The 12,970-nt window shown below is 48.8% G+C and overlaps 1 protein-coding gene and 1 long non-coding RNA gene across 2 annotated transcripts; both read left to right on the forward strand.

The window, feature by feature from the left end:
- Positions 1-2,544: 2,544 nt before the first annotated feature.
- Positions 2,545-3,510, forward strand: LOC136451364 (uncharacterized). The gene is made up of 3 exons (XR_010758587.1): positions 2,545-2,700; positions 2,787-2,972; positions 3,260-3,510. It is a non-coding gene; the product is annotated as an uncharacterized lncRNA (long non-coding RNA).
- A 4,000-nt stretch (positions 3,511-7,510) lies between these two features.
- Positions 7,511-10,721, forward strand: LOC136449388 (uncharacterized). Its single transcript, XM_066449406.1, has 2 exons — positions 7,511-9,748; positions 10,270-10,721. The coding sequence occupies exons 1-2, from the start codon at positions 7,629-7,631 to the stop codon at positions 10,451-10,453; spliced, it is 2,304 nt and encodes a 767-aa protein (XP_066305503.1). The 5' UTR covers positions 7,511-7,628; the 3' UTR covers positions 10,454-10,721.
- Positions 10,722-12,970: the final 2,249 nt, after the last annotated feature.

Below are 12,970 nucleotides of genomic sequence, written 5' to 3' on the forward strand. Positions count from 1 at the left end.
AATGACAAACATCCTGACAAAGCAGCTGAGGCTCGTAATGTACATGTCACGCTGGCAACAGATGGGTTCAATCCTTATGGACAGTTGTCCAATTTAGCTCCCACGTTCTATATTCCAAGTTTCTTGTTCGTTCGATTAATATAACAACCTATCATGCTTGAGCTTGCAGGCCTAGACTGACTCGTCCATGAGTGAGGAGTTGAGACAGGTTGCAGGCGGCTATGACATTAGAGTGCAGTCATTTACCGGTTATGACGTGAACGGATATCGCTTCCACACAACAAGATATGAGCAGACTCGGCCCAAACGGAAAACCACAAATAGTGGAGTTTGCACGCCCAGCACTGATGGCCTCGACTATCATGGTAGAGTTGAGAAAATCTATGAACTCTCATTTCATGGTCACAAACATAAACCTGTCGTGTTCAAATGCCACTGGTTTAATCCTCAAGAAACGAGACGGACCCCTCATCTTGGGCTAGTCGAGATTCGAGAAGATTCCGTCTATCCAGGAAAAGATGTCTACATTGTGGCTCAACAGGCCGTGCAGGTGTACTATACGTGATATGCCAACCAAGACAAAGCGGATCTTAAGGGTTGGGCTATTGTGCACCAGGTGTCTCCACACGGTAAACTACCTGCCTCAAACGATGACGATTACAACTTCAACACAAACACATATGATGGACAGTTCTATCAAGAAGATGGGCTACCAGGCACGTTTGAGATAGTCTTACCCGAAGTGATCGAAATAGAAATAGACAACGAAACGGAGGATGACGAGGTTGATGGAGATGTGGGGCAAAATGCCAAGGACATAGAAATGCTTGACCGATTAAGGCTAGGCAATGACGACGAAGACAACATAGAACCTTCAGATAGTGTTGCCCATTTGGACAATTTTGACAGTGATGACGACACCTATGATCCTAATCATGAAGATTATTCCTAATACATGTAATACTATGTTTGTTTTAGTTTGTGTTTTCTTTATTTATTTTGAATCTATTTCTAATATATATACTAATAAGTCTTGTTCATTCTTTGTGATTGCAGGTGATGGCGAGCAGCCATCCACGACGTGAGATGACCTCCCTTTATGGGAGACCACGCCCTCCCACTGGCGTCCATAGGAGGTTAGAGGAGGAGGACCAGGGTTAGCAGGAGGCAGCGGACTCCTTCCCCGCCACCTTCAGACGAGGTGATGGAGGAGGAGCACGTGACGGCCACATCCGAGGACAAGGTCGAGGACGAGGACGTCCGACAGACCGAGGACGAGGCGGCTGAGAACGAGGCCGCTGAGGGCGACAGTTCCGCTACCCCAACTGTCTACCAGCGAGGTCCCGCGAGCCTCCTTCAGCCTCCGCTTCCTCGCAACCGGCCACTGATTCGCCCTATGGCAAAGAGGTAAGTAACTATAGATGTTATCACAACTACTTCATATGATAATGTTGGAAATCAAAAGAGAAACTGATAAATTTTCTTAATCACTTGTGTAGGGCCTGGTTAGTTTTGTTGGGTACTCCTGCACGCTCCCCCGCGAGCATCCTTGGTGTTTTGTGCAGGAAATGGTACCCCGGCCTTATGAACGTGTCCGAGGACGTGCGGGAGCCGGCCTACACATGGGACAGGTACCAGTTGGCCCCTAACGACAAGTACCGCAACAAGCAGGAGCGTGTACTGGCGGAGTTTTGGGTAAGTCTCTCTTGCACAACATTTTCATTGGGCAAGTCTTTTATTGAAATAATGAATGGATACATCGATTTTGTATGCAGAGGTATTTCAAGCCGGAAGAAGGACTTGAGGCCCGGGCGGATCAGGCGGCTGCTGCCGCCTGTAGGAAGTACGTCACCGACATGCACCACGAGGCACGTGTGCAGGCCCATAGAGACTACTACGCCATGGTGTTGAAGCAATCCATCAGCAAGTCTGATGCAAGACAGGTGGAGCTGTCCCGGGCCCAGTACCTTGAGGTAGACGAAAAACATTAATAATGATTCGTTTTGAGATTAAGTTGGTTTAATTTTATCTTTTTCTATGTCAAATAATCGATGACTTGTAGGTGATTCCCTGGTGGTGCCAATCCCACTCCGTGTGCTGGGAGATGATCGTGGACTGGTGGTTGTCCAACGACTTCGCTGAGAACCACGCGAGGCAGTGGGACCAGCGTCTGCTGAGGCGAGGTGCTACTCACCATCAAGGCAGCCGCAGCCTTCCCGCCTACAAACAAGCATATGTAAGTGATTTCTTTTATCTTATTTGAAGCTGAGTTCTGCCTTATTTCTCACCATCTTGCCGTCTTACTCGCAGGAGGCTGCACACCCCGGCGTGGAGGTCTCGGAATTCTCTGCATGGGCTATGTCCCACATGGGCAGAGCGTCTTCCTCTGTCTCCTTCGACCCGTCTGCCCCGCGCGAGGTGTACTCTGACCCGACCATGCACACTAAGGTCCAAGAGTACACCTCAAAGGTGAGGGAGATCCATGGGGAAGATTACGATGTGCGCACTGAGCCCATTGATGGAGAGACCATCATGAGGCTAGGAGGAGGCAAGAAGCATGGACGGCTGTGGATTGCAGACGGCGCCATCGACTCCACCACTGTTCCCTCTCTCGACGTGCTCCGAGCACGGAGCACGAGCTCCAGCCAGCCCATACGCCCACGGCCTACTCCGTCACTGCAGCGGGTCGACGCTCTCGAGGTACGTCCTATTTTACTCGTCGTACGTTCATCTTTGCACATCTAAGTTACATTTGCATTACTGAAACATTGAAGTTTGTATTGCAGGCCGAGCTGCAGGCCTAGAAGCTCGTGGTCGAGGCTCAGAGCGTGCAGCTGTAGGCCCATAGGGAAGCGTTCGCGGCCCAGGAGAGGCGGATGCAAGAAATGGAGGCCTTCATATGGAGTGTCCAGCAAGGGGGTGTACCTTTGCTGTTGGCAGCTCCTCCACCGCCTACTCCTACAGCCACTCCTGTAAGTATGAAAGTTCACTCTTACTAGATGCTTCCTTGACATACAACCATGGTTGACATACAAACTTACTAGATGCTTGACATAGAAACTTACTAGATGCTTGACATAGAAACTTACTACATGCTTGCACTAGCTATGACATACAACCATGCTTGACATTCTCAATTTACTAGATGCTTGACATAGAAACTTACTAGATGCTTGCACTAGCTATGACATACACCAATGCTTCACATAGAAACTTACTAGATGAATCTCACACATGCAACCTCTTATCCTTTTTGCAGCTTCCGTCGGCGGGTTCGAATAACCCCGCTCATGCGTCACCGAATGATGGAGCCTTTGCTTCACCATCGTGTTATAGGCCGCTTTTTTGAGGAGTTGTGCTTCGTCATGTGCTTGGACTTGAGCTTCACTTGTGGTTGTGACTTGTGCTTGGACTTGATGGACTGTGGTTGTGAATTTGTGACTTATGGTTGTGATATAATGTGTGAAAATGATTTCGTTGTGATATATATATGTGATTATTGTGATGTTTGTGATATATATGTGACATGTGATATATATTTGAACTGTTTATGTCGGTGGAATGCAAAAAAACAAAAAAAATTGCAATTTCGGTTGATTTGCCGAGTGCAATGGTCATGGCACTTGATAAAGTTGGGAAACTTTGCCGAGTGCCAGGACATTGCACTCGGCAAAGATTTTTTTTTTTAAAAAAAGCAAAAAAATCTTTGCCGAGTGCCAAGCTGGGGAGGCACTCGGCAAAGAGCTTTTTAAAAAAAATAAAAAATGGCTTTGCCGAGTGCGCGCCGCCGTGGCACTCGGCAAAGAGTTTTTGAAAAAAAAAATAATAAATGTCTTTGCCGAGTGCCCTAACTGTCGGCACTCGGCAAAGGCGCTGTCAACGGAGCAGCGTCGTTGACGGCTGCTTTTCTTTGTCGAGTGTCACCGTTGGCACTCGGAAAAGGCTTTGCCGAGTGCCCGACAAATGACCCTCGGCAAAGAGCCTCTTTGCCGTTAAATTTTTTTCCGAGGGCTCTTTGCCGAGGGCGGTGCTCGGCAAAGCCTTTGCCGAGGGCTTTTGGGCCTTTGCCAAGTGCCCTAGTGTCCTAACAGAAGTGGTACGTACGAAGTGTCACAAATATCAACATGTTGCAGCTGTTGTAGGACATGCAGTGATACATACATACATACGAGTTAATAGTTTAGCACAATTCCATGATGACTGCAACTGCTATTTTTTCTACACCCTCTATTAATCTCTGAGGTATCTTACTCGTGGTCCTGTGCTCAATGCAGTCTCTGGAGCTGTGGGACGTGTCTGAGAACCGGAGCATGACCATTGCAGCGCACGACAGCCTCGTCTCAGCCTTGGCCTCGTCAAGCTCTGGCCTGGTTGCTTCCACAAGCCATGACAAGTATGTCAAGCTGTGGAGATGAGCTTGCCTTCAGTAGTTCAGTCTCTGGCGCGCACTGGCGTTAACTACGGTTGGACACCCAGCCCTTTTGGCACCATTAGCTGCCCTGCTGCTCAGCTGTGCTGCTGGTGTGTTGCAGTAGCACTCAGGATGGTGACTATATATTTACCCAAACCGCCTGACTGAACATGTGGCCGGGGAAGTAGCGTGTAGTACACCCTGAAGAAGTGGTTTAGCACTAGCCCTCTCTCTCTTTTTTTTTAGAAAAGGAAGGAAAGCTTTTGAGAGGGCAAATTCTTACGAGTACGAGTGGAATTGGATGGTAGAATTGAAGCGTTTTCCCATGGTTTATGATTTGTCAATCTTGAAATGTACTGGCCCGATGTCTCGAACATGCATGTCTGAATGTGTTCGTAGGACCTTACACGCGTGCATGTATACGAGTGTTTGTAGACTCATAAAAAAAGAACTTTTGGTGATCAACAATTTATGTTTTTTTTATTTCGTAGGATAGGATTTCGCAAGCCATCAAACTCATTTTTCACTAGAAACGCGGGCGCGGCTTTGCCACGCCTTTCCTTTCGATTAGGCCAGTGGCAATAAGAATATAGGTGTAGTGATAAGAAATTCAGCAATTTTTTTGTTCATTTTATGATTTTTATATATTTTCAAGACTTTATCATCATGAAGGTATAATTTTATTTGCCCCTTAAAAGCATAGGTAAAAGTTTATATGAAAAAATCCTTACTAAAACATGTGATATTATGGATGCACTGCATAGTTCTACTCGTTAGGATTTCAGATCAACTTGATTTTCTAATTTACAATTTTTCTATGATTTACAATGCAATTTTAAAGTTTCAGCTAATTTATTTTTTTTAAAAAGAGATATAATCAAAGGTGGCCTGTATTTTGATTTGAGAAAAATCTGAGGAGATTTTCGCAAAAATTATTGAGAGTGTCTCTGGAGCGTGGGTTGATTTTCGATAAAGTAAATGTGTTTTTTGCAAAAAAAAAAAACCCGGAGCCCATCAGTTCTGGACTGCGGGTTGATTTGGAAATAATCTGAGATGTTTTTTGCAAAATATTCTGAGAGGGCCTCTGGAGCACGGGTTGATTTCCGAAAAATAGAAGGAGTTTTTCGTAAAATGACCGCGGATCGCCCGATCTGGGCCGTCCGCGCGCCCGATCGAACGGCCGCGAAAGCCCGTGACATGGCACGCTGGCAAGCTGGCCGCGGTTTGGCGCGGGTCTCATATGTAAAAGATGCTACCGAGATTCACGTATGAGTTGTTCGAAAGAGCCCTCAAATTGAGTGCCAGTTGCATAATTCAAATGAAGAAAAACTATCCTTGCATGAACGCAAGAGAACTATAATGTTTCTAAAAGGTTTCGAATATTTTGTTCAAATTTACATTCCAAAAAAGAACGCAAATCAAAACAACTGCTCCGGTCTTTGGTTCACAAGGCCGGCCGGCCAGCCAAGTGGGTTTAGGTGTTTATTCACTTTTCTATAAATTTAGCCACTACCCTCTCCATTCTAAATTATAGTTTAGTTTTAAATTTGTCCTTAATCAAACTTCTCTAGCTTTGCTAAATGCTAAGTTTATAGAAAAATATATCGACATCTACAATTTCAAATTAGTTTCATTAAACTATCCATGAAATATGTGTGCTCATAGTGCATTTATTTGAATCTTTACATGCTAATATATTTTCCAAAAAAAACATGGTTAAAATTAGAGAAGTTTAAAATGTGAACTACTTGTGCAATTTATATAATTTAGAATGTGGGGAACAAGTCATATTAATCGTACGTACAGCTTACGTTTAGTGGTTGTTTATTTTTTTAGCATTGGTGGTTTATTTTACCTGGTTCTCTACACTGATTTCTTCGGGCCGAAGGCTGCCGGAATCTTTGGAAACTGGGGAAAATATGGCCCATTACAGTGCAAAGAGTGGGCCTGTTCCTTAAGGCCCAACTCGCTAGCAGGCTACATCCCTCCATCCTCAAAAAAAAAAAAAGCAATGATACTATGCGAGCGTCCGTCCCGTCCAGATGGACCCGCACACGGACGATTCAACCGAGCGCGCCCACCGACTCCTTATCCCATCCATCCCGTGACCCTCTGCGCCCACTCGCTCGCTCTGCTCGCCCGCTTTCCCCCTACTACTCCGCACCCAATCGCTGTTTGCACCGCGTGTCGTTCTCCGGGCCACCTCCACGGACACCGCGCTCGCGCGCCAAGTCACTGCCGCCCCTTCCTTCCACCCTCTCTCCCTCTGCGACCTCCATGTGACCCCCACCGGAGACGAGGACGACGGCGACGGCTCCAACGAGGTAGGTCGGTCCTTCTCTAGATCTGAACCTTCCTCCTCGTCTGGATCTGAGCGCTCCTCCTCCTCCTCTGGATGTGAGCCCTCCTCCTTCTCCTCTAGATCTAAGGGACGCGGCGGTGGCTAGGTTTCGGTGAGCTCTGGGGTCCTATTCCCTCCTCCCTCCGACAAGCTCGAAGGTGATGGGTGAGGGGATGTTTTGTATGTTTTTTTGTTGTTTCTCCCGTGTTGCAGTGGTTTTTTTTATGTTGCAACAAATGACTTTGGAATGTTGCAATGAAATTTTTAGGTGGTTGCAATAGATGGTTTGCGGTGTTGCAGTACTACTGCTTTAGATATTGTAACACATATTTTTTATGTTTCAGTACATATTTTTCAATGTTGCAGTATATTTTTCGATGTTGCAGTACATATTTTTCGATGTTGCAGTACATGTTTTCCGATGTTGCAGTGCATGTTTTTTAATGTTGCACTACATATTTCTACGATATTACATTATATAATTTTTTTATATGTTTTATAATATTGCACTTAAAATGTTTCATACTCTTTTTAGATAGCGACGCGGTGCAGGAACCGGATGCGTCGGGATCAGGGGCACGGAGGACAGGGGGCGGGTTCCGTTCTATACGTGGGGTGGTGGGTTTCATTCTATTCCACGTGGGGGGCGGGCACGCCCTCGCGCGCCAGACGTCGGGGTGCTAAAATCGGCGAAAAAAAAAATGTAAACCCCGTTGCTTTCCTAAAAAAAAAAGTAAACCCCGTTGCCAATTCCCGTCGCAATCGAGAAGCAGAGGCAGGCTCCATCTTCCTTCAGGTTCCGTTCCACCGGCATCCTCCACTTCCACTTCTCCCCAACCCCAACAAGGGTTTTCGGCGACGCGTCGGCCGCGGCAGATGGACGCCGCGGAGGACGCCGCGTCGAAGCTCCCGTCCCTCTACGCCGAGCTCGTCGCCAAGTCCTCTCGCGTTGCCCAGCTGGAGGCCAGGATCTCGGCCCTCGAAACCGAGAACGCGGGTTTGAGGGAGGCCCTGTCGGTGGCGAGGCGAGAAGCAACGGGCAGTACAGGCGAGGAGGAGGACCCAATCTCTCGTCGATTGGCGCCAGTTCTACGCGGAATCAAGCACGAGGTGGTCGATAAGCGGGGCGGGGGCGTGGCCCGCGACGCAATTGAGGTCAGCGACGACGAGGAGGGCGCTGCTGCTGTCGATGCCAACAAAGGGGGAAGCCCGGAGGAGGGCGTGGGCGAAGCCGATGCGGAGGACGCGGAGGGAGGCGGCGGAAGCAACAGGGAGAGCAGCGCGGGTCTGGAAGATGACGATGTTTCGGTCACGCCGCGGGGGAAGAAGCGTGGCCGTGGGGCGGCGGCGACGCGGGTGGTCACCAGTGATAGCGAGGATGATGGTGATGGTGGTGGTGATGTGGATGGGCTTGGGAGTGGCAAGGATGACGGCGACGATCAGGAGGGCCTCATGAGCAGCAGGAAGCGCGCCTTTCGCCGAGTCAGTGACAGTGAGGATGAGGATGGCGATGAGGGCGTAGCTCCGCATCAGGCTGGGAGTGGGGAGGAGGATGTGCATGATATGGTTCCCATCTATGAATTGCTCAAGAGGGTGCCTAGTGAGGACGGTGATGAATCGGATGAGGACAAAGGGGATTACGCTCCTGCGACGAGGCGTTCTTCTCGGTTGGTTAAGAGGGTTCCTAGTGAGGATGATGATGAATCGGATGAGGCCAAAGGGCATTCCGCTCCCGTGACGAGGCGTTCTGCTCGGTTGGTTAAGAATCAGTCAAAATCCAACCGCGTGTTCCGTGGAGTCAGTGACAGTGAGGATGAGGATGGCAACGAGGGAATAGCTGCGCCTCAGGCTGAGAGTGGGCACAAGGAGGATGTGGTTGATATGGTTCCCATCTATGAATTGCTCAAGAGGGTGCCTAGTGAGGATGATGATGAATCGGATGAGGCATGCCCTCCTGCAACGAGGCGTTCTGCTCGGTTGGTTAAGAGGGTGCGTAGTGAGGACGATGATGAATCGGATGAGGCCAAAGGGCATTCCGCTCCCGCGACGAGGCGTTCTGCTCGGTTGGTGAAGAATCATTCAAAATCCGACCGCATGTTCCGTGGAGTCAGTGACAGTGAGGATGAGGATGGCAATGAGGAAATAGCTGCGCCTCAGGCTGAGAGTGGGCACAAGGAGGAGGATATGGTTCCCATCTATAAATTGCTCAAGAGGATGCCAAAAGAGAGGGCGAGTGAGGATGGTGATGAATCATATGAGGCCAAAGGTCATTCCGCTCCTGCGACGAGGCGTTCTGCTCGGTTGGTTAAGAAACAGTCAAAATCCGACCGCGTGTTTCGTGGAGTCAGTGACAGTGAGGATGAGGATGGCAATGAGGGCATAGCTGCGCCTCGGACTGAGAGCGGGGACGAGGAGGATGATATTGTTCCCATCGATAAATCACGCAAGAGGATGCCAGAAGAGAGGGCGAGTGAGGAAAGCGATGACTCTGATGTGGCCAAAGGGCATTCCGCTCCTGCATCTAGGTGTTCTGCTTGGTTGGTAAAGAATCAGTCAAAAGGGCGAAGAGCTGCATGTCCGGGGCTCCACTTTGTTGAACCACCCAAGGATGTTGAAGGGAATGAAGATGATATGGAAGAAGATGATGATATGAATGAGTTCATAAATGATGGTTCTTCTGATAATGCTAGTGATTCTGCTGAGGAATCCTGTGACGAATCAGATGAACCATCTGTTCTGAATGAAAAATCCTCTCCAGGACTAGAAGTGTCTGATGGTGAGGTGGACTATAAAGATGTTATGGCTTGCATTGGCCGTAAAAAGAAAGCTAAAGAGTGGGATTATGAGGCAGATATGCTAGCAGCATTTGGTGAACATCCTGAGCTTTGCTTGAAGGCTGTTTGTGCCATCTACCGGAAGCAAACTGAGGATGAACAGGTGGAAAAGGCCTCTTTAGTTCATAATAAGCAGGGATTTAGCAACAAAGATGCCCCAAGGTATGTTTATATGCATCTCATTGGTTTTTTGCACAGTTAATAGCAGATTCATTGCTCACAAATAAGAAGGTGGTGCTGTTTGAAGCAGCTTGAATTTGAGCATAGTAGGAACTTTCCTGTGTACATGTATTTGTTACCGTAGGTTCCTAGGAAGGTACATTATCTAAATTGAATTTCTAAATGTGTCGACATTTCTTGTTAGGAATCAATATTGAATTAGCTTACTAGCTCTGCACTTGATTATTAACAAACATTTCGTAGACAGTGTTAATTAACAAAAAAAAAGGTGTTCTTTGTTAAGTTTCTTGAACGCAGTGCTCAAAAACCGTCTATGATTTTTGTTCAGCTAAACAGTTTAGGTTGAGAGGAAATTTCAGTGCTAAGTAACTTGCACGATATGCTTGTATTTTATTTAGCTCCTCTGTAGTATTTCGTAGTAAAGTAGAATGAAAAGATGAGCACTAAGGGAAGTTGGTGTTCTCAGTCTGCTGATAGTTGATTGCACTCTACTGTTCATATAGGGGATCTCGCATAGCAGAATTTCTTTTGGATGGTGATCGGGTTGGTCCACTGAAGAAGACTGTCTCAGATTTGGACGAGTATGATCGTTATGCTTTTGAGTTCTGTCGCAAGGTAGCTTCACACTACTCAAAACAACTTTTTGCAATTTACCAGAACAAGGAGGACCCTTACTTTCATCTATAGCTCTGGTAATGTCTACACCTTACATTGACCTTGTATGTCTCCCCTTTAGTATTCCGCCAACTGCCTGCTACACTCCTTTGTACATATATGTTTAATTGTTGGGTCTCCTGGAGAAGTTAGGACCTGTTAAATGTAGTTTCGGAGAATGTAGTGGCCTTAATGTGTCATAGGAGTGTTGTTTAGGAAGACAAGTGCTTATGGTGTTTGTGTTATGGTCTTGTCCGTGCTACAATCCTGTTTAATATACCTCATTAAGATACTCTGTTTATTGAGTTGGGGGCATGAATCCTTCTCTTCTGCAAATGGATGTGTGACCAATGTACTGTTACTTCCAGACTCATTTGCACTTATGAGAGTTTAAATTAGGCCTGCAAATGGGGTAAGACCCACCCCACATCCGCCCTAACCCGTTCGCCTGACATAACCTGCTGCCAACCCAACCCCACCCAAAAATCAAATTACTAAACCTGCCCCACTCTTGTGGGTCCACTCAAGCGCAAGCTTCTCGTCCGTCTTGGCCTCTTGACTCGCCTGAGCGCCTAGCACACGCAAATATCATATCGCATCATGAGCTTGCTTGGCTGGTGCACCACCTACCCTCCCAGCTCCGCTGCCTGCTCGCAAATCGCCGGTGCATTCCCAAACCCGATGTGCAACCTTGCGCAGCACCACCGTCTCCTACTCTCCTCAACCGGCGGCTGACCTCAATGTGCCTTCCAGGAGCAAAAAGCATCCTCCACAAATGGCCCAAGCGCCACTGCTTGCGCCCGTTTGCTGCGCTGGCCGCTACTTGCGCCCGCTGCTGCTGGCCACTGGTTGTGCTGGCTTGCTGCGCCATGGAAGGCTGGCTGCTGCTGATTACAGCCCCTATGCGGAGGTTCTTCTCCGAGTAGTCAAGTTTGAACTCAAGAATACCAGCGACCAACATCCTGGCACTCCAATTATTCCAAGTATACTTTCCACATATCAACACCTTGATTCACAAGCAAATATTTTTTTGAATAATTTAACAAGCCAAAGTTGCTGGAGTAAGCAGGAGACCGAATAAGCACAAGCAAATGCTCAGGACTTACGCTGCAATTCCTCGGCAACTGTTGCCTCCGCCCGTGCCCCACTTGCCGTGCTGGAGCCGGCCTCGTAGCAGCTGTGGGCGCTGGCCTAGAGTGGTGTCGGTGTTTCGAACAAACACCAACTAGTAAATTTATATTTGTTGCGCGTTAAGCTCGGATGGTGTATTAAAGGACACAAGGTTTATACTGGTTCGGGCAAAATGTCCCTACGTCCAGTTTGCTGCTGCTCGTGTTATTAGTACCGAAAATGGTTCGTAGTAGGGGTACAAACGGTCGAGAGAGGGACATGTCCTAAGTCTCTGATGGAAGGGTCGAAAGGATGCCAAGAGCCCGGTTGCTGCTTGGCTGTGTGTTGTGTGTGGAATTGATCCATCCCCTTAGTGGGGCGTCCTGCCCTCCCTTTTATAGACCAAGGGGGGAGCAGGGGTTACAGATGGGAGAAAGAGGAAAAAGAAGGTCTTTCGAAGGTGCCGGGTCTTCCTTTTCCCTTGAGCCTGCCCTGCTGACATGGCAGACCACGCCAGGGATAGCATGTTTCGCTGATCCTGATAGGGTCGGGCTCTGGCTTCGTTTCAGCGAGTGGTCACGTCCCATCCTCCCCTGACGGACGGTGCGGTGTGTCAGGGCGCCGAGCCATGACTCTGCGGGGAGTAGACGGGGAAATGACCATACGCCCGTCACTGTAGATGATGTGAGTTCTTTCTTGGATTGTAGTGGTTGTCGTATGCTTGTGTCAGGATCCACGCCCGAGGGCTGATGGCGGCGCCTACAGCACTGTAGGACAAAAGTCGGCGCCTACAACACTATTCGGGCTCTGCCATGCCTGGGAGGGCTTAAAGCGCCTGTCCCGTCGTATCCTGACTGTACTTTTCTGCAGGCGTGCAGGGTATGGTCCTCGGTACTGCGGTTGACTTGAATGTCCTGTCTTACCTCGTGCTCATCATCATGAAGGAGCAGGGCGTAGTCGTCGGGCGAGGCGGAGCCTGCCCTCAGACGTCGGGCGAGGCGGAGCCAGCCCTCAGCCGCCGGGCGAGGCGGAGTCTAGCCCTCGGGGGTCGGGCGATGCGGAACCAATCTTCCGTCGTTCGGGCAAGAAGTGTAGTAGCGTTCTTGTCTGACCGGAAGCGTTAACGTTAGATGGTTATTAGCTCCACCTCATTGGGTACCCCGGTATTAGGTCCCCGACAGTAGCCCCCGAGCCCCCGGGTGATTCGGATAGAATCGTCCGGGGGTGATTTGACTTGCTAGAGGGTGCGCGCGAGCGCACCCGACGGGTGTAGCCCCCGAACCACCGGGTGATTCGGGTAGAATCGTCCGGGGGGTATTTCGATTCGCCAGAGGGTGCGCGCGAGCGCACCCGTCGGGTGTAGCCCCCGAGCCCCCGAGTGATTCGGATAGAATCGCCCGGGCGATAATTTCGGACCCTTCGCGGGTATGGCTGTGAGAT

The sequence above is a fragment of the Miscanthus floridulus genome, chromosome 5 (genome assembly GCF_019320115.1).
Source record: "Miscanthus floridulus cultivar M001 chromosome 5, ASM1932011v1, whole genome shotgun sequence".
NCBI lineage: Eukaryota > Viridiplantae > Streptophyta > Magnoliopsida > Poales > Poaceae > Miscanthus > Miscanthus floridulus.

Coding starts and splice junctions, on each gene's coding strand:
- LOC136449388 (XM_066449406.1), top strand. CDS start 7,629: ATGGACGCCGCGGAGGACGCCGCGTCGAAGCTCCCGTCCCTCTACGCC. Junction 9,749..10,269: donor AGCAACAAAGATGCCCCAAG/GTATGTTTATAT, acceptor CTGTTCATATAG/GGGATCTCGCATAGCAGAAT.